Source organism: Oreochromis aureus, linkage group 13, assembly GCF_013358895.1.
Source record: "Oreochromis aureus strain Israel breed Guangdong linkage group 13, ZZ_aureus, whole genome shotgun sequence".
NCBI lineage: Eukaryota > Metazoa > Chordata > Actinopteri > Cichliformes > Cichlidae > Oreochromis > Oreochromis aureus.
The window spans coordinates 3,304,625-3,326,584 of NC_052954.1; the positions used below are offsets into that span (position 1 = coordinate 3,304,625).

The 21,960-nt window shown below is 41.3% G+C and overlaps 1 protein-coding gene across 8 annotated transcripts in view; it reads right to left on the reverse strand.

Moving 5' to 3' along the window:
• The window catches only part of ltbp1 (latent transforming growth factor beta binding protein 1), a 178,605-nt gene that overhangs the window by 100,901 nt on the left and 55,744 nt on the right, over positions 1-21,960 (reverse strand). For all 8 annotated transcript variants that reach the window (XM_039621402.1, XM_031748978.2, XM_031748979.2 and 5 more), the window contains one exon: positions 15,420-15,571. In XM_039621402.1, the coding sequence (XP_039477336.1) occupies positions 15,420-15,571 (152 nt within the window). The remainder of the gene's footprint in view (positions 1-15,419; positions 15,572-21,960) is intronic.

The following is a 21,960-nucleotide window of genomic DNA, read 5'->3' on the forward strand; positions in this document are numbered from 1 at the left end:
GACGTACTCTCTTCTTTACTGTTGAATGATTCTGCTTCTCCTGGAGGTTTTTGTAAACACAGAATTGTGTTACTGGCATGTTTCTGATGTTGTCGTTAGATCACAATCTCATGGTTAGCAGGGACTGATCTGTGTAGAGTTTGCAGGTTCTCCCAGTGCCTCAGTGGGTTAACCGCAGGTGTAAATCCAAGACAGATACAGTGCTTATACTTGTAGGATAAAATCCTGACAAAAAATGTAAATGTGGCTCATAGTGAAATTATTTTTGGATAGTGTAGAAAAGCACTTTATGTTATTAGAATTCCAAAGGGTTCACTTTTACTTGCAACTGTACCTCAACGTGACATAAATATGAAATCAAAATTATGATCACGGTTTAAAGAAATAAACTTCGACTGTAGGCTGGAAATGAAAAACAACCGACTGTAAACGTTAGAATTTCCCATGCTGCAGAAGTTTTCTTGTCAGGACAAAGTAAACATTTTTATTGATTAACCCGGTGAATTAAACTGTTTTAGTTCTTTCTGAAGAGGACAGCGTTGAGTAAGCACAGGTTAAAAAAAATGTTGTTCCCTGTTTTGTTTGGCACGGCTTCCATGATAGAAATGAGACAGACAAAAAGTGAACAAACAGTCAGACAGAAAAGTGCTGAATCAGCCAAAAGATGATGAGATCAAAACATGCAGGCAAAAAACATACAGCTCAAAGACACCTAACTGCTGAATGCTAGCTTATTACATCAGCGGAGAAATCAAAAGTGAAAAGTTTTGCATTATTGAATTTTGTATCGCATTCATTTTGTGTTTTGTGGGAATCATGTTTTTTTTTTAAGTCTAATATTCTCTTTACAAAGAAACTGACAAGGAATATCTTGTTTTCTGACAATTTCCTCCTAAAGCAGCAACAAGTTTACACCAATCTGTATCAGAATTATACTGGCAAGGCTTGGAGCAGCAGAACCCCGGCCACAGCGATGATAAAGCATTCCTAAATCCTCCAAAACCTCCCTCCATCCTTCAAACACACTTCTGTGTCTCTGTAATTCTGTGAACACGGCTAGCAGTTTTAGTTTATCTTGTTGAGCATATGGAAACAGAGGTAGAGGAGCATCTCCTACACAACACAGACATAATCATCTTGAAGAGAGAAAAGGTTCAGGGCGAGAGTCATCCGGGCAACAAAGAAGCTGTGGCATAGCAGAGAGGAATGAGCGAGTACAGAATGGGGGATAGTTGTTTTTCTTTCTGATGTTTTCCTTTAAGGCACAGAGGCTTTATGTGAGCCATCAAAGTGCATACACCTGTAGAGGCTTCAAAGGAAAAGTCAGGGTTCACTGAATGCATTTTTAGAGTCATCTGCAATGTTTTCGCACACAAGGAACATTAATTATTTTAAAAAAATTAATACGTACACTGATGAGCCAAAACATTATGAGCCACCCAAAGCTGAAAATTTAGGTCTGCAAAGTTGTGAGACGGAACTGCTGCCATGAAGCACAATTGTTCGGGCACATCTGATGGCACATCAATCTAAACCCTGATGCAGGTTTATATTCTGTGGAAGTCTATGGGAAAATGGCCCCCAGCTGCCTTGTTCTATGACCTCAATAAACAAGTTCCTGGTCAGTTTAAGGGTCTCGGCCACTAGTGTCAAGTTTTAAATACAACATGATGTTCATTTTGCACATTAGTGAACCCAAGTAGAATAAGGACAAGTGGATGGATGGATAACACACTGGGGTCATGTAGTCACATTTATATATAGCTTCTTAAGTCTTCTTTCTTCTTCTTCTTTTGACCCTAGCTGCCGGTTGGCAGGGGAGGTTATCCACGAAGCCAATATGTTGCTGCGGGTGTCGTAGGGTTTCCGTCTTGGTCAACGATGCACACACAGGCCTTTGCTTGCTTGAGGGTTGGACGTCGTTGTTTAAGATAATATTCAATTTGCTCGATCTAAGTCTTCTTGGGCGTGTCACGCTTGATATTCCAGTGGGCGGGGTGCTGCTGCACCAGAAGGCGGTATGGCAGGTGATGGCTGCTCATACTGCAGATGTGGCCAACCATTGCAGTCATCACTTCTGGATCAGCTCTTCCATCGAGGACTGCTGGTGACACTGACTGCGTATCGTGCTTGTTGCTGAGAGGGACACGGAGGGACACTCGGAGAATCTGACACAAACAGCACATTTGGAAAAGCTCGAGCTTGTTGAGGTCGTGCTTGAGGATGGCCCAGGTTTCAGATCAATAGAGAAGAATGGGCAATACCAGTGTGCAGTACAGGCGGATTTTGGTAATGAGGGTGACATGTGTCTTCTTCCAGATGCACCATCGGAGGGAGGCAAAAGCTGCCACCACTTGACCGATTCTTGAGTGTATTTCCGCCGTTGATGGTACTTTCATTTCTTGCACCAGAGAGCCGAGGTATGTGAATTCCCGCACTTTTTCGATTTGCATGGACTTTGGTCTTCCCGTCACTGACCTCCAGGCCATACACTGGAGCAGATTTGGCGACGTCGTGTAGGATGTCTGTAGCCTCTGCGTCATTTTCAGCAAAGATGGCGCCATCATCTGCGAACATCAAGTCGGCTGCAGATTGGTCATCAATGAACTGGACTCCACGGCGGCCATCGAAAGTCCAGCAGAGATGGGCAGTAACGCGTTACTGTAATCTGATTACTTTTTTCAAGTAACGAGTAATGTAAGGGATTACTATTGCAAAAACGGTAATTAGATTACAGTTACTTTCACGTAGGAACGCTGCGTTACTGCGTTACTAAAACCGTGATTTTTTGCGAGAATGTCTCATGACAGTGACGTAAGCGAGTGCGACATTCGTGACAACAGCTGTTCACAGATCAACAATGGATAATATATCGAAAAGCGGAGAGAGTATGAGCGTGCAGCGTTTAAAGCGTGGAAGTACTGACCTTATTTTGAGTTTGATTCCATAAAAGTGACAAAAACATTAGTGTCCGTTGTGCGTGGAAGAAAACTTCTTTTTACAGCGAAAAAACCCCTAACTTCCAAGCAAGCAGCGAAAAGTCGCTACGACTGTAATGGGAAATTCACAGAGAAACTCGCGGATTCTTCCACTGACCGCCGAGGCACACCTGCACCAGGGTAAACCTCCACCTACCCCACTCCTGCTTTACAGGTGAAAATAGAGCAACAGGACCGCTAGTCTTTGATTTTATTTATTTTCTGCTGTGTTTTACTTGCATCTATTTGAAAGAGTGAGTGTAAACACAAAAAAATATTTTATTTTATGTGCTGGAATGTGCAGAAAATAGGTTTAAATGTTAAACTAATTTCTTCCAGTCAGAGAATGTTGCATATAATTTAATTTTTGCTTGATGCATAAAGTTAAAAGATTTAACGTTTTAAAAAGAGATGTTTCCATTTGATTACATTTTGTATGATGGATTATGTCATGGTCCCTGTGCCTTCCCGGCCAGCCCAGTGTGGCCACAAGTGTTTGTTGTTTCTTTCTCTCTCTCTCTCTCGCTCTCTCTCTCTCTCCCCCCTACCTGTCTGCCTGGGCGGAGCTCTGACTGGGCTCCCGCCCTTGGCCCACGCACCTGCAGCTGATCTCGAGTAATTTGCAGTTGATCTCTGGCTCTTCTTAAGGCTGGGGCTCTGAGCTATTCGTCGCTGGAATATTGAGTAACCCTCGTCAGTATTGCCTGGCTTCATTGTGAATCAGTTGTTCCCGTGCTTGCCGCCGACTTACCCTCGTCTATGTTTACAGGTTTATCTGGACCCCGTGAGTGTGAGTGGGTTGTTCGTGTGAGGAGTGTTTGGACAAGGAGCGGAGCAAGTGTGAAGAAGTGTGTTTCCCCCGGGATCCTGGTGTTTCTCCCCCCCCTTCACGTGTACATAGCGCACCGGAGTGATAAATAAAGTATTGTAGAACCGTGCTACCTCAGTCTGCGCCTGAGTCCGTCCACCACCGTGACAGATTATGCAGAAAAAGTAGAATTGGGCTGAAAGATCTATCGCTTTATCACCTATTCAGGGTTGTAAATTGTGTTTTTAAAAAGTAACTAAGTAACTAAGTAATTAATTACTTTTGAAAATAAGTAATCAGTAAAGTTGTCACTAGGTGTCCAAATTGTCACTAGGTGTGAATGTTTGAGTGAATGTGAGCGTGAATGGTTGTCTGTCCCTGTGTGTTGGCCCTGCGACAGACTGGCGACCTGTCCAGGGTGTACCCCGCCTCTCGCCCTATGACAGCTGGGATAGGCTCCAGCGCCCCCCGCGACCCTGGAAAGGATAAGCGGAAGCGAATGGATGGATGGATGGATAATCAGTAAAGTAACGGGATTACTTTTGGGGGGGAAGTAATCAGTAATTAGTAACTGATTACTTTTTTCAAGTAACTTGACCAACACTGGTCTCTAGTCTTACTCAAAGTCACAAACATGACAGCAGGATGTAGGAGAGCACAAGGGAACTAGAACCCTGGTTGTAAAAGAAGGTCTCAAGCATACATCATGATATCTTGACTTCTACTGTGCCACTTATTAGACAGTTAGTGTTTTTTAAGTTGTTTTCAGTGGGAGTGACACATTTCTACAAAATGCTCAAATGGGAACATGACTGGGTAAATTGAGGTACTTCATTTTTAGGTCCCACAACTTGGTTATTTTAAGATTTTGAAAAGGGGCTTCATTATTTACAACACTAATGTCAAAACTCAGGTAATTGTTGCATAAAAGAACAGCTTTATTTAGATAACATATTTTAACTTGCGTCCTAAATTGACATCATTAGCAAAGATCTGACCAAGTATGGCTGAGGAAGTGGCAAAAGATTTTGTAGGGAAAACATTTGGGATTTTATAATGCAAACATATTTTGCAAAGGCATGAGTGTAGACTGTGCAGTCTTTATAGTTGTGGTTAGAGTCCTTCATGGAACTGATGAAGTTAGTCTCAATTGTAGGAACTGGTCCTACAATTAAGCTGACCTAAGATCAACAGTTCCAAAAATCCCTACTTTGATTGTATACTATTTGTGGCATGCTTCTTTGGTCAATGTGGTGATGGTGAGGTGATCCTCCCTGACCAAACCTTCAGTCATGACCCACACTGCTAACACTTGTCTGAGGTTGCTTTGGCAGTGTGGGAGAGCTGAGGGGAGACTGAGAATAACTTTACCAGATGTCGCACCACAGCCAGTTGCTGACAGGCTGTCTGTCGCGTGGGACAGGGCTGACAGAGAGGCTGCAGGCTTCCTGTTTTAGAAGAGCAAACATGTCTGCTACTTTCAAAAGGTCTAGTGCTGACTGCATGCTGAGCAAAAACCAGCCATGGTATTCCCATTAAATTAGGCTCAGGGGTCTGCTATTTGTAGCTTTGCTGTGTTACACAGTAACTGGGGATATATGCTTCAGCAGGAGATCTACGCTACGCCTTAACCGCAAACCACTCTGAAACCCTGCACCGTAACCCGACGTGCACTACCCAAGAAATGTGAGGTCGACACAGCCCACACAGTTTTTAAACTTATCAATGAGAGAATAACAATCGTTGTCTCATTAATCGCAATCAGAATACTTTATTATAAAGAATAATAATCATAGCATCAATAAGACTCACAAATATCACCAAGCTTCTGGAGGGGGACTGCTGAAACTATGACAACGGACATGAGGGAAGTACAAAGAAGTAAAAGAACTAACGGGACAAATGTGTTTGCCCCTGGAAAACACAAAAAATGAAAGACCACAATGAGTGGTGACCCAGGAGGGAAAAAAAATCAATCAATAATGTTTCTTTAATTGTAAATGCATAAACACTTAACCAACAAAAGCCATCACATAGATAAATAATACATTTACAAGTTGTCGTAGCTGTCAGCATGAGAAATGCTTTTCAGTCAAACTAATCATATTTGACTAGTCATATTTTAATAATGCAACATAAGTTGTATGCAGGCAATGCATCCTTATTCTTGACATGTGATTGCTGGGTTTTTCTCAGTATGTATTATTGTAGGGTCTACCTTACAATATAAAGTGCCTTGAGGCGACTGTTGTTGTGATTTGGCGCTGTATAAATAAAATTGAATTGAATTGAATTGAATTGACGTTAGGGTCATGTTAGCAGCATGCATGCTTTGACTGACAGGATGCGCCAACATGGGCAACTATAGCTGACAGCAGTGAGCTGGGTCTAACTTCCACTAGAGTAATTGGACTGGACCCTTCCTAACATATTTGTTGGTGCCTATTAGAGTGTTTTCATATCAAATTGTCTGATCAATAACACAGCATGTCGTCTTGTGAGGATGGAAATGAATTGAAATCTCCTGAAGTAGACTGTGTTTTCTGTGATTTTGGTGCCATTTTATTTCTAATTATATTTATCTGTACTATTACTGGGGGGAAAACAAAATCAAAAATCATTCAGAAATCTTTCAGTTCATTAAATGAAAGTAAAACATTTAATAAATTAGTTATGTGTTTCAATAGATCTTACTTAAATCCTGTTCCATCTGGAAAAAAACTACACTGCCAAAACAATTTTTTTGAATTAGGGTCACAGGGTAACAATATACCTTATATCTATAATGTGCTGACCATTACTTCCACCACATAAAATGGCACAAAGCAATAAACTATAGAAAACTAATTAAACCCTGTGATTGCTCAGCACTTCGGAGCCCTGCTTTAAGAATGTGATGCTCACTAGATCGACCGTTCATGTATATCCGTTAAATTAAATAACTATCTGATCACAGTATAAATAACCCCAGGACAGACTGAGATCCAATTGTTAAAATTAAAAATGCCTTTACTAAAAGGGTATTTATATGCGTGACTGACAAGGAAAACATATCCAAACATTTCTACAAATACATCAAATAGAAGACACACCAAGATTCTGTAGCAGTTATCTGACCCCTGATCAGTTCAGGGTTCTAATGATTTATATGAATGGTAATACCACATTACTCCAGCTAAAGCGTTATTCGGGTCCAGGTACATTACCACACCGGTCTGGACCTGAGGAGGGTCCCCCCCCAAAATATGACTATCCAGAGTTGGGACCAGGAAGCAGAGTTGCAGTCTTACACGCCTCTCTGCAGCTTCTCTCCTCCTGCTACCCCCCCAAAAACCCATCTCCATTGAGACTGTGTCAGCTCCCAAAAAGACAAAAAACAAACCAAAAACCAGCAATAAACAACTTAAACATAAAAAATCACAAAGAAAGAACAATACAGTATCCACACGAATCCACAGTGAAATGTGGATTATTAAATATTAGGTCTCTCTCCTCCAAGTCTCTGTTAGTACATGACTTAATAATTGATCAACAAATCGATTTACTCTGCCTTACAGAAACCTGGTTGCAGCAGGATGATTATGTTAGTTTAAATGAATCAACACCCCGAGTCATTCTAACTACCAGAAATCTCAAGAAGCAGGCCGAGGGGGTGTGGCAGCAATTTTTCACACCAGCCTATTAATTAACGAAAGACCAAGACAGACTTTTAATTCATTTGAAAGCCTGATGTTTAGCCTCGTCCACCCCAGCTGTAAAACTCAGAAACCAGTCTTACTTGTTATCATCTATCGTCCCCCTGGGCCTTACACAGAGTTTCTCTCTGATTTCTCAGACTTTTTATCTGATTTAGTGCTCAGCTCAGATAAAATAATTATTGTGGGTGATTTTAACATCCATGTAGATGCTAAAATGACAGCCTCAACATGGCATTTAATCTGTTATTAGACTCAATTGGCTTCTCTCAAAATGTAAATGAACCCACCCACCACTTTAATCACACTCTAGATCTTGTTTTAACATATGGCATAGAAACTGAACATTTAACAGTGTTTCCTGAAAACCCTCTGCTGTCTGATCATTTCCTGATAACATTTACATTTACAATAATTGATTACACAGCAGCGGAGAGTAGACTTTATCAAAGTAGATGTCTTTCCGAAAGTGCTGTAACTAAGTTTAAGAATATAATCCACCCACTGTTATCATCTTCAATGCCCTGTACCAACATAGAGCAGAGCAGCTATCTGAACGCTACTCCAACAGAGGTCGATTATCTTGTTAATAATTTTACCACCTCACTACGTACGACTCTGGATACTGTAGCTCCTGTGAAAACTAAGGCCTCAAATCCAAAGTACCTGACTCCGTGGTATAATTCTCAAACACGTAGCCTAAAGCAGATAACTCGTAAGCTGGAGAGGAAATGGCGTGTCACAAATTTAGAGGATCATCATTTAGCCTGGAGAAATAGTTTGCTGCTTTATAAGAAAGCCCTCCGCAAAGCCAGAACATCTTACTATTCGTCACTGATTGAAGAAAATAAGAACAACCCCAGGTTTCTCTTCAGCACTGTAGCCAGGCTGACAAAAAGTCAGAGCTCTACTGAGCCAACAATCCCTTTAACGTTAACTAGTAATGACTTCATGAACTTCTTCACAAATAAAATTTTTATCATTAGAGAAAAATTACCAATAATCATCCCACAGATGTAACATTATCTACAGCTACTTTTAGTACCATCAATGTTAAGTTAGACTCTTTTTCTCCAATTGATCTTTCTGAGTTAACTTCAATAATTAATTCCTCCAAACCATCAACGTGTCTTTTAGACCCCATTCCTACAAAACTGCTCAAAGAAGTCCTGCCATTAATTAATTCTTCGATCTTAAATATGATCAACCTATCTCTAATAATCGGCTATGTACCACAGGCCTTCAAGGTGGCTGTAGTTAAACCTTTACTCAAAAAGCCATCTCTAGACCCAGCTGTCTTAGCTAATTATAGGCCAATCTCCAACCTTCCTTTCATATCAAAAATCCTTGAAAGAGTAGTTGTCAAACAGCTAACAGATCATCTGCAGAGGAATGGCTTATTTGAAGAGTTTCAGTCAGGTTTCAGAGCTCATCACAGCACAGAAACAGCTTTAGTGAAGGTTACAAATGATCTTCTTATGGCCTCTGACAGTGGACTCATCTCTGTGCTTGTCCTGCTAGACCTCAGTGCAGCGTTCGATACTGTCGACCATAATATCCTATTAGAGCGATTAGAACATGCTGTAGGTATTACAGGTACTGCACTGCAGTGGTTTGTATCATATCTATCTAATAGACTCCAATTTGTACATGTAAATGGAGAGTCCTCTTCACACACTGAGGTCAATTATGGAGTTCCACAGGGTTCAGTGCTAGGACCAATTCTATTTACATTATACATGCTTCCCTTAGGCAGCATCATTAGAAGACATAGCATAAATTTTCACTGCTATGCAGATGACACGCAGCTCTATCTATCCATGAAGCCAGATAACACACACCAATTAGTTAAACTGCAGGAATGTCTTAAAGACATAAAGACCTGGATGGCCGCTAACTTTCTGCTTCTTAATTCAGATAAAACTGAGGTTATTGTACTCGGCCCTGAAAATCTTAGAAATATGGTATCTAAGCAGATTCTTACTCTGGATGGCATTACCTTGGCCTCCAGTAACACTGTGAGGAACCTTGAGTCATTTTTGACCAGGACATGTCCTTTAATGCACATATTAAACAAATATGTAAGACTGCTTTCTTCCATTTGTGCAACATCTCTAAAATTAGAAATATCCTGTCTCAGAGTGATGCTGAAAAACTAGTTCATGCATTTATTACTTCCAGGCTGGACTACTGTAATTCTTTATTATCAGGATGTCCTAAAAACTCGCTGAAAAGCCTTCAGCTAATCCAAAATGCTGCAGCAAGGGTACTGACAGGGACTAGAAAGAGAGAGCATATTTCTCCTGTTTTGGCTTCCCTTCATTGGCTTCCTGTTAAATCCAGAATTGAATTCAAAATCCTGCTCCTCACATACAAGGTCTTAAATAATCAGGCCCCATCTTATCTTAATGACCTTGTAGTACCATATCACCCTATTAGAGCACTTCGCTCTTGCACTGCAGGCCTACTTGTTGTTCCTAGAGTATTTAAAAGTAGAATGGGAGGCAGAGCCTTCAGTTTTCAGGCCCCTCTTCTGTGGAACCAACTTCCAGTTTGGATTCGGGAGACAGACACTATCTCTACTTTCAAGATTAGGCTTAAAACTTTCCTTTTTGCTAAAGCATATAGTTAGGGCTGGACCAGGTGACCCTGAATCCTCCCTTAGTTATGCTGCAATAGACGTGAGGCTGCCGGGATTCCCATGATGCATTGAGTTTTTCCCTTCCAGTCACCTTTCTCACTCACTATGTGCTAATAGACCTCTCTGCATCGAATCATATCTGTTATTAATCTCTGTCTCTCTTCCACAGCATGTCTTTCATCCTGTTTTCCTTCTTTCACCCCAACCGGTCGCAGCAGATGGCCCCGCCTCCCTGAGCCTGGTTCTGCCGGAGGTTTCTTCCTGTTAAAGGGAGTTTTTCCTTCCCACTGTCGCCAAAGTGCTTGCTCATAGGGGGTCATATGATTGTTGGGTTTTCTCTGTATTTATTATTGTGCTATCTACTGTACAATATAAAGCGCCTTGAGGCGACTTTTGTTGTGATTTGGCGCTATATAAATAAAATTGAATTGAATTGAATTGAATTAAACCGGATTAACATGAAGCCCATGGACACAGAGAGATCTGCAATCCAGATAACCCAGTAAGAGATGAATGAGACGACTCTAAACCTCGTGTTGGAGCAAATTCATCCCACAAGAGATTTGTAAGTTTAGGATTGAAAATGCATTTGATGCTATATTCAGGTGCAAAGTGCTATCAAACATAGTCCAAACACACAATTTACTTCAGATACTCTCGGTCTACTTTGAAGTAGACACTCACATCTCTGTGGAGACTATAACTTTGTGGTTGTACTGTGTGGGAGATATCTGATACTATGTAGACAACCGACACAGGCCTGGAGTGTAATTTATAGAAGGTCATTACATTCTAGATTGTAATTATAAAAATGATGTGAGAATCTATTCTGTGTTACTTTTGTTATTTTAGCAACTCGTTTAAGTCTGGTATTTGTGAAACCAGCAGCAGGCACATGTTGGCTCTATTATAAGTCCTCTTACATCTCATTCAGCAGATGAAGAGGCAACGAACGGCACTTGAAATAACACTTGGCTTTGCCAAATATTTATTTAGAAGCCAAGGTTTAAAGAAAGACTCCCTCCCAGAAATGCATTGCATAGAAATGTCTGGAAATTGCGGTCACTGCCCTCTGTCCTCTCTATATGTGTCTGTGCCCCTTTTCCTTCACTGGTTTTTATGTCTGGCACATATTCTGGCATTTAGAAACTGCTAGCTGAAATTAAAATGAGCTGAGGAAATTATTTTGAAACCAGGTCTGGGTCATTGTGGCCATGCGTAGGTCTGCTCAAGTCTGCAGTTCTGTAAAGCCAAGCATCAACACTGCTCTGTCTGCTGACTTCCCCATTAATAACCCCAAGTCAGTCCGACCGGCTGTGGCCAGAGGCACAACCACTCGTGCCGTCTAAGGATCCTTTGAAAAATATTGGCTTATTCATAGATACATCCCAGTGAGTCTGATGTTGGAGTCCAGCCTTGAATTTATGACAAGCCACAATAACCAACCACGAGCTGCTGAATTATGGCTCTTGTTGATCTGTCAGATGTATTAGAGTCCGACTGCCAGCCAAAGTTGGACCAAAAAGGATTTTTTTTCTCTCTGAATGGTCTGGGAAGTTCATAAATGCAATAAAAAAAGTGTCTCCTGAAAATGTGAATGTCACAAGCAGCGTAGAAGGTAATGCACGAATGTTTCCAAGTTTACTAACTACTTCACGGGTTTATCCAGAGACGATTGTGCAGCTTTCTGGGCATCAATACCCCCCTGATTCTTTTAGAAATACACCCCATATACTATAGGTATATGGCATTACTTTATGACGGAGCATAGAAATACATTGTGTTCATTCTCTTCGTTGGAGTTTGTTTAGGTCAGTGTTAATAATAATAATAATGAAGCTGAAGTGAAGCTTAGCATAACATAAGCAACAAGGAAAGCGATAGGAAGACAGCATCTGCAGACTGTTCACATTTCTTTTAAGTGTTCTTCATTTTCTGGCGTCACCTTTCAACAATTGTTTCATAAAACATAAGACCCTAGCAGTCAAAATCTCACCTGCTTTATACTGAATTTTACCCACAGCTGAAACTCATTAATTTCTACCACTGAGAAAACAGGGTAGACTAAATAACGCAGTCTAGACAAAGAAACAGGAATAAAATCATTCTTCCACTTAACAAACTCATTCACCTAACTAAACGGTTTGAAAAGTCAATCTCTTCACAAACTCCGACTCATGAGGATATTTTAAAGGAAATAAACAATTTGACACAAACGAAACACCCCTTCATTTGGTTACACCCAATTGACATGATCAGTGACATCATATCCTATATAAAAACAGGAAGTAATGGGGGGGCCCTTCCCATATACCTGTTTTACACATAGGACCTGCACAAAGGAACACACAATGGGAAGTATAACCAAACTACATAAACAAGTGAAAGATTCAAATCAACTAATGATTAAGTGACGTTTAGCTTTAAGAACATTTGCACTACTGTAATGAATGTAACCAATGCTACCACAAACAGACCCGGGATAGTATGCAGAGCCGAGGTTACATGTGCTGTGCTGTGTCAAGCATTATGATTGACTATAAGATAACAGAAAAAATAACAATATATACAAGTGACCATGCTGAAAACCCAGACTTCAGCAATGAAATTAACACATTTACAAAGTGGGTTGAATGTTTCTATAACTAACTCACTTGAATTTCATTAAGGATAAACGGTGTGTGGAAGTAGCTAGACCTTTCTATTGTGTTTGTGCTGTTTCATAATAAATAATCTGACAAATAATAATGTCTGCTGAGCAGCACAAACCATCCAAGAAGTTTGGGTTTCAGTTTTTAGTGAAATGCTAGAGCTTTACTAAGCTGCTGTGCTGTTTGTGCACCCATACAGTTTACGGATGACAGCATACAATATAGATACACATGACAATCTCAATATAATGCCTTGTATAGAATATTACAATACATTAAATCATAACCGTGTACGATTTTTGCACCATCAGATTGTTATGAACTCACAGACTAAGTGAGGAAATACAGTATATTAGATGTTTGGCACACTGGTGTCCACTTTAAACTGTAAAGTGGGGATAATGTGTCAAGCAAGAAAGTTGGAGGATAGGTAGCAGATAGAGACTCAGCTGTAGGCAACTTCCTTCCACTCAAATCTACAGAGGCACTTGTTGTTTCAGCAAACTGACTGGTTCTCCCCAGATGACACAGTTATTTCATTCCATTCTCCAATTCGAACTCTTATACTCCCTGCCTTTGTCTGAAATTGCTCTCAGAAAATGAGACCAATAATTCATTTTCGACAGCCCAGAGCAGCAAGCGATGCTTAAGTCTTTATGCCATTTACCGCTGGAGCTGCAATTTGAACAAATCCTTTTACTGCCGAACTGCAAGCTGCACATTCTCTCCACATCCTCACAGTGTCAGACCCAATGTGATGGTTTCTGTGCGTGTATGTGCATATAAATTACAGCTGAAGGCTCTGACGTGACTTTAAAGTGCTAACTTTGTAACAATGTATCAACAAGATTCTCAGTAGTTATCCCGTTAAGCAGTTTAATTTGGAAAACGGACACAGACATAATTCATGAAATGTTTGAAATGTCTTATGTAATTCATTCATGATTGTGGGTAATCTAGTAAATATTCTTACATTTCCCTTCACTTTCACTTTTTCAGATAACAAGGAAAAAATCACTAACTGAAAGTGGCCAATTATGTCACTATTGGTAGCACGGCTCTGTTTGAAGACCTCTATAAATGTACATGGGAGGCACAAGATGGGGAGGGCAGAACAAAGCAGTATTAATAGTCAGATACACCATGAAATAAGTTGCTGGAGGTGAGTTACAAAGCAACTTGCAGATACACATCAAGTTGTCACAGCAGGACAAAACAGCTTTCGTTCTACATGATTGCTGTCAACTGGACATGTAAACGCTATCAGCTGATGTCAGCGGATTTGCTGAGATTATTGCTGATCTTGACTGTTTGGCCAACATGAACTAACGTTTTGCTCAGTTTATCTTAACATCACACTCAATTAAGGTCAGCTAGATAACGTGCCCTTGCACTGCAATAATACAAACATGCTACTCATCTTTGTGGATGTCTCACCACTACTGTTCTCCCTCTACACTAATGACTGCACCTCCAAGAACTCAGCTGTAAAACTCCTAAAGTTTGCAGATGACACCACCGTCATTGGCCTCATTCAGGATGGTGATGAGTCTGCATACCGGCAGGAAGTTGAGCGGCTGGTACTCTGGTGCAGTCAGCACAATCTGGAGCTGAACATTCTTAAAACTGTAGAGATGACAGTGGACTTCAGGAGACATCCCTCAACTCTGCCCCCCCTCATCATATCAGACAGCCCTGTGTCGACTGTGGAGATCTTCAAGTTCCTGGGTACCACCATCTCCCAGGACCTGAAGTGGGAGACCAACATCAACTCCATCCTCAAAAAGACCCAGCAGAGGATGTACTTCCTGAGACAACTGGGGAAGTACAGTCTTCCACAGGAGCTGCTGATCCAGTTCTACACTGCAGTCATTGAGTCTGTCCTGTGCTCCTCCATCACAGTCTGGTATGGTGCAGCCACTAAACAGGACAGGTGCAGACTGCAGCGGACTGTACGGGCAGCAGAAAGGATCATCGGCGTCCCCCTGCCCTCCATCCAGGATCTGTACCTCTCAAGAACCAGGAAACGGGCAGGGAAAATCATCACAGACCCCTCACACCCTGGACACAGACTTTTTGATCTGCTGCCCTCTGGCAGACGGTACAGAAACCTGCAGACCAGGACCACCCGACACAGGAACTGTTTCTTTCCCCTCGCCATCTCCCTTCTAAACAGTTGACCTGTCACACTGCTCCCACTGCCAGACTGCAACTGCACCTTATGTACATTCTGTAGTATTCATTCCACCTCATTTCATTTCTGTATTTTATGTATATACGTTTAGATTAGTTATAGTTGGTTTACACAGCTTTGTGTATGTATGTGTATGCATGTGTAATGTATATATAGATACGTGTGTGTGTGTGGGTGCGTGTGTGTGTGTGTCTGTGTGTGATTTACATTGCTGTGCTCGAGAGCCACCATCTACCGGAACCAAATTCCTTGTATTTGTCTGCACATATACTTGGCCAATAAACACGATTCTGATTCTGATTCTGATTATGTTGCTCAAGTACAGTTAAGTCACTGTAAATTAAGGGTTTCAGAAATCGACACTCTCACCGACTAAAAAGCACACTCTGTGCCACAGTAAAACACACATTAAGACAGAGAAGATGCATGAAAAGATGATTTTTAGGACTTACCGTGATTAGGGTTGTGTCCCACTGTTAGGGGGATGGGCCTTTCAGGCTGGGTCTGGACGTGAGTCTGTGTGTGAGTGGTGTGCCTGTGGTAGTATTTGGGCTTCATAATATATTGCTGGCTCTGACCAGGGTGAATTGGCATGGGTCGAATTCTGAAGGAAAAGCAGAGCACAATCAAATGCAACATGTGCAGAAAATCTGCAAAATCAAATACAAAAAACACATTACAAAGACACGCATACACTAAAAATGACACTTTCATGTCTTTTGGATCAATATCAATTGTATATGTGAACAAGTCAAAGTTTTATTCATGTTCATAGCACTTTGTAGTTAACAGGAAAATGCCCCAACACTTGAATTCCTTTAAATCTGTGTTCACAGTGATTTCCTGTGACAGCTCACAGAAACCAGCTGCTGTCACAAAAGGGACTGGGGTGCTGCCACCAGTGTCTGAAGGTTTTGGCCCATAGAGAGCATTGCAGCCTCATCTCTCTGCCCTCTGTGATTCACTGTGCATTGACCCTTTGGAAAATGTGATATTTTCCCAACACTAAAATTTTCTGCTTCTTTGTACAAGAAATCTGCTTACCACTTCCTGAAATTACCACTTTGGCTTCAGGAGGTGATAATATTTAAGAGCATCTCTCTCATGACAAATTCTTTGAGTTCCATCAGAATAGCATCATCCCCCATTGCTTCCAATTACTACCCTTTCCCCTTTTCATCACCCTTGTCCTCAAACCACTGAGACTAAAGCTTAGACTGAAACTAAAGCTTTTTTAATTCTGCTCAATGGACAGGTCGACGCTGCAGAGAATACGTCCCTTAGTACAGGGTAGAGCTGGGCAATATAAGATTTTTTCATATCACGATATGTTTTTTTCATTTCAGGCGATAACGATATATATCACGATATAAGCCAAGTAACTATATTTGTAAGATTTAAATGTGCCGTTGCTCACAAGTAAAATACGAAATAATTAGCAGCTTGTTTTGATTTAAATATTTATTTCCCATAATAAGTTCAACAGGGTAGATGTACTTAAGGAACATGAGACTTCAGTTTCAGATAAATAAAGGCAAATATTGCGAACTACACAAAAGGCAGCCGCTAAAGCGTTTAAGTGTCAAAATAGAACAAACAAAACAGACTAAATTGTCATTTCCACTTAGAAACAAAATATTAATTCTAAAAATAAATCTTAGTTCGTTTTACAGAAGAACAGACAAAATTGACTAACTTTTGTCAATATCAAATAAACTGAGAAACTAAAAGGAAATTCTCAATCTCTCCTTGTTGTATAGCTAACCTTTTAAACAGTTTTAACAGTGACTTTAGTCTGACAAAAGCCGAATGACGAATTAGCGCTTTCAGTCAGAGATTGAGCATGCACCGCTTTATTGTATTTCCAGACTTGCTTTCGGCACAATTTACAGTGCGCTACTCTGTTTTTTGTCAGACTTGAAATAGCCGAAATACCTTCACACTACGGAACTTCTGTGGCCCTTCCGTTCGACAAGCTCTCCGGCATTGGAACCATCATCGTTTTTTTCTTCGGTAACCTTCGCTCACGCTCTCGGTTGATTTTTCTCTAGTCGGCAAACTCATTTCCTTCATTACCCGGGCGGCCCGGCTGCAAAAACAAATACACATGTGCGCCTTGGCACTTGTGCTGTACGTAACAAGTCACGTGACGTGACGCTGCGGCTGTGATTGGTTCGGCTCTGCGCTACTTAATTTGGATTGGCTGTTCTTTTTTTTTTTTTAAGAGGACAAAAGAGATGAGGCCTATCGCAATAGTTAAATTTTTCTATCGAGAAAAAGTTATTTCGCAATACATATCGTTATCGTTCTATCGCCCAGCTCTAGTACAGGGCAGTCAACTTGATTTCACTGACAAATGAAACTTCTCCCCAGGAGTTGAACCCTTAGGACTATTATGATCCCCTGACTGCACTATTAAGTGCGATTACTGGTTATGGGAAATATCCCTACAATCTAAGTACTGATTGCCGTTAACTTTAGTTCACACATTTTCCACAGGATGAACTGAGATGACCCTCCGACTGTTCGTAGAGCACCATTATCAAGTTAAAATTGCTTCTAGTTAGTATCTCTGAGTAGATCAGCTCTACACCCTGTGTGTCAGGGAGTCACCAAGACATTCATCAAATGTAAAGCCAAAGCAATGCATACAGACATGCACTAAACCTTTTTTTTTTTTACAGCTCCATAAATCTCAGCTCCCTGTGGTACAGTGAACTCTTTTTAAGCCTTGTAAGTAATAATAATAAAATAGAGATGGATCAATTCTCACTTTCACTACACTGACTAGCTGTCATATATGATTCTAGCTGAAAAAATTCAAAAAGCATACAGGAACAGAGGTTTTCTGCAGATGATTATGAACATCTCCTAATACTATGGTGTAAGATACTATTTACAATTTTTTCACCTTGAAAGTGAGATTTCACACTTTTTTATATTAAAAAAATACAAGTGCAACAAAAACGATTCTAAAAATGCTATTTTATTTCACACACATTAAGTAGCAGGTTATTATCCCTTATGTATATTTCACTGGGCTTATTGTACCTTAGCCAGACAACACAGCACTAGTAAAACAGCATCCTTCCATCCTTCCATCCATCCATCATTTTCTGCTTTTTCGGGGCCGGGTCAGGGGGGCAGCAGCCTAAGCAGAAAAGCCCAGACCTCTCTCTCCCTGGCCGCCTCCTCCAGCTTGTCCAGCGAGCCGAGAGATACACTCTCTCCAGCGTGTCCTGGATCTGCCCAGGGCCTCCTCACGGTGGGACATGCCCAGAACACCTCATCCAGGAGGCATCCTCATCAGATGCTCAAACCACCTTAACTGACTCCTTTCAATGTGGAGGAGCAGCAGCTCAACTCTGAGCCTCTCCCGGATGGCTGAACTTCTCACCCAGAGCAGAGGCCCTGGTGGACCGATCCCCAGCTACCAAGCATCTGATTTATTCCAGTAAACCGGATTCACAGATTTGTTGACTTAACTGCAGGTTATCGCTGAGGGTGGATGTTTAGTGGCCAAAAAATCAAAGTAAATCGCAAGCTAGAATCGTCAGAATATTTTTGGAATATTATTTACTTTTCAGGCAAGATATTGTAAATGATTAAGACAGACTGGAACCTAAAGCGATTTATTCAGGGTTAATATGTAAGAAAAGTGTCTGGGATCACCCAGCATTCAGTCTATTGTAGAGCTCTGGGATCCTGCCATGAAACAGTATTGTAAAAGCACTGTAAGCAAGTTCAAGTAAAAAATAATACATCACAAAACACTAAATGCACCTATTGGTACTAAAGTATAATATTCTGTACTATAACTACTTCTAACAGCTAACATATAATTCAATTCAATTCAATTTTATTTATACAGCGCCAAATCCCAACAACAATCGCCTCAAGGTGCTTTATATTGTAAGGTAGACCCTACAATAATACATATAGAGCAGTGGTTCCCAAACTAGCGTACGCGTACCCTCGGGGGTACGCAAGTGGCTGTAGAGGGTGCGCGTGGGTCAGGGTTGGAGTGGGGATCACAAATTTTAAAAGCCGAAATTTGCGCTAATGCAGTTTTATGTGGCTATCAAATACATGACTATATACCACCCTCTGGTGTTCAGCAAAAAAATAGCTCTGACAAAATACATGGGCGTGACTTGCCCAAATGACTGACACCTAACAGTTGAAGTTGCCTCCAAGCATTCAGTGCAGCGCGAAAATAGACAAGTGGTTAACAAGAAAAAAAGGCCCTACCACAGAGACACCGGCCACAACAACCAATCAGCTCATATCTGAAGATGCATTTTCCAGTGACCGCACAGGTGATTGTTCAACAACAATGTGTTCGTCAGATTTGGATGCTAGCACGGATGTATCTGTGGTTACTAGCCAAGTGGCTAGCATAGCTGGAGCCAGTCATGTGGAAAGTGATGAAGTGTCTGATGCGGAGCGTCAAAGTGGGAGAAAGCATGACAGCTCGGACTGTAACACAACCTCATCAAAGAAGCGCAAATATGATGACAATTATATTTCGCTGGGGTTCACATGTATAAATATTGGTGGATTTTCCCGGCCACAGTGTGTTATTTGTGCAAAAGTATTGTCTCAGAACTCAATGAAACCTTCACTTTTGCGCAGACATTTAGAGACAAATCATCCCAATTTGAAAAATAAACCAAGAGAATATTTTGAGCGACAGCTAAACACTTTCAACAAGTAAAACCTGCATTCAAGTGCCAGATCTTATGAATAAAAACAGACTACAAGCATCTTACATGGTCAGTTACAGAGTGGCTAAAACCAACAAACCCCACACTATTGTGGAGGACCTCATTCTCCCTGCTGCTTTAGATATGGTGGGGACAATGTTGGGGGAAAAGGCAAAAAAGACGATACAGTCCATTCCATCATCAAACAATACTGTCTCACGACACATCAATGCTATGTCAGAAAATGTTTTACAGCAGCTACTTCTGCGCATACGCCACAGTGAATTTTATGCAATACAGGTGGATGAATCCACGGATGTGGCTGGCCTGGCGCATCTCCTCGTATATGTGTGCTACATTCATGAAGGAACCATCAAGGAGGACATGCTGTTCTGTAAACCGTTGGAAGAAAGGACAACTGCAGTAGATATTTTTCAAAAGCTGGACACATTCATGAACACACATGGACTCGTGTGGGACAGATGTGTTGGCATCTGTACTGATGGCGCACGGGCCATGACTGGGAGACACGGAGGTGTGGTTTCGCGTGTGCAAGCAGTCACGCCAGATGCCTCTTGGGTACACTGCAGCATCCACCGAGAGGCTCTTGCTGCAAAGGGAATACCTGTCCGTTTGAAACATGTTTTGGACACGAGTGTAAAAATGGTTATCTAGAGTGCTGACCCGTTTCTTTGAGCTGAGGGATGAACTTAAAGTTTTCTTCAGTAACCATCCCTTTGAGCTGTCTGAACATTTGCATGATGAAGAGTACCTTACGTGCCTGTCTTATCTGTGTGATATATTTTCTCGTCTGAACGAGCTCAATCTCGGATTACAAGGTGTTTCTGCAACTATATTCAATGTTCAAGATAAAGTTGAGGCCATGATAAAGAAGTTAAACCTTTGGAAGAACTGCATGGATACAAACAACACTGAAGTCTTTCCCGTGCTGCATGATTTTCTGTGCTCAAATGATCTCACACTATCAAAAAGTGTAAAGCGCGAATGTAACGTGCACCTTGAGGAGCTGGCGGTGCAGTTACGCCGATACTTCCCAGAGACGGACGGCTCAAATGATTGGATATGTCACCCATTCCCCGCCGAGCCTACTTCGTTATGACCGTCTGACCAGGAGAGCCTAATTGAGATCGCCACAGATGGATCTCTAAAAGTTGAACACACTCAAAAGACCTTGACGGATTTCTGGATAGGACTGCGCACTGAACAGCCCGCGCTGGCTAAGCGCGCTGTCAAGACTCTGATGCCTTTCGCCACCACATACTTATGCGAAAGGGGATTTTCTGCTTTAACAAACATGAAAACAAAATACAGAGCAAGACTTTGTGTGGAAAACGATTTAAGACTCAGCCTTTCCCAAATTGAGCCAAATATTGAAGAGCTGTGTGCCTCTGCTCAAGCACATCCATCACATTAAATAAAGTTCTGTTTAATGAAAGTTCATATCTGGCCTTTATGCTCTCGACAAAACGGTGAATTCTAATAAATCTTTTGATACACTGCTAGTATTAAGTAGTAAAGTTTGCTATTAAAATTCTGTCATTACTAAAATATATTAATAAATTTATTTGGTGGTGAGAAATAATCGACTGTGCAGTATTTATTTTTATGCATGCGGTATTGCAATGTATTTATAGACACTAATTAAGAGTCGTTCGTAGCAGGGGGTATGCGGCTGAGGGTGACATGTCTCAAGGGGTACGTGGCTGGAAAAAGTTTGGGAAGCACTGATATAAAGAAAAACCCAACGATCATATGACCCCCTGTGGACAAGCACTTTGGCGACAGTGGGAAGGAAAAACTCCCTTTTAATATGAAAAATCCTCTGGCTGAACCAGGCTCAGGGAGGGGCAGCCATCTGCCGCACCCAGTATACACAGCAGCTGCTTTCCATCTACATAACCATGTACTGAAACAGCAGGTCAATCTGCCTGTCTTTAAGCAGCAACTGAGAAGAGGTACATACGTTTTATCTCTAGAAGTCTTTCAAGTTGCCTGTACAACCATTAAGATTAGTAGTCTTCTGGGAGGTCACGTGATGTTAATGGCGGAGTAGCTGTGTTTTTCGCCCGCTCCCGCACCTTGGCATTTGTTTAGGCCTTTATATATGTCTAATTTGGTTAAAGTCTCTGTTTATTTCGACTTTTAAACTTCGTATTATGCCAAGCACCGAAGCTCAACCTTGGGTCAAAATAGGGCAAATCTGGAGAAAACCACCCTCCGCTCAGCGATCATGCTGCAACGGTAATGGCTGAGGCCCAGTCGTTCC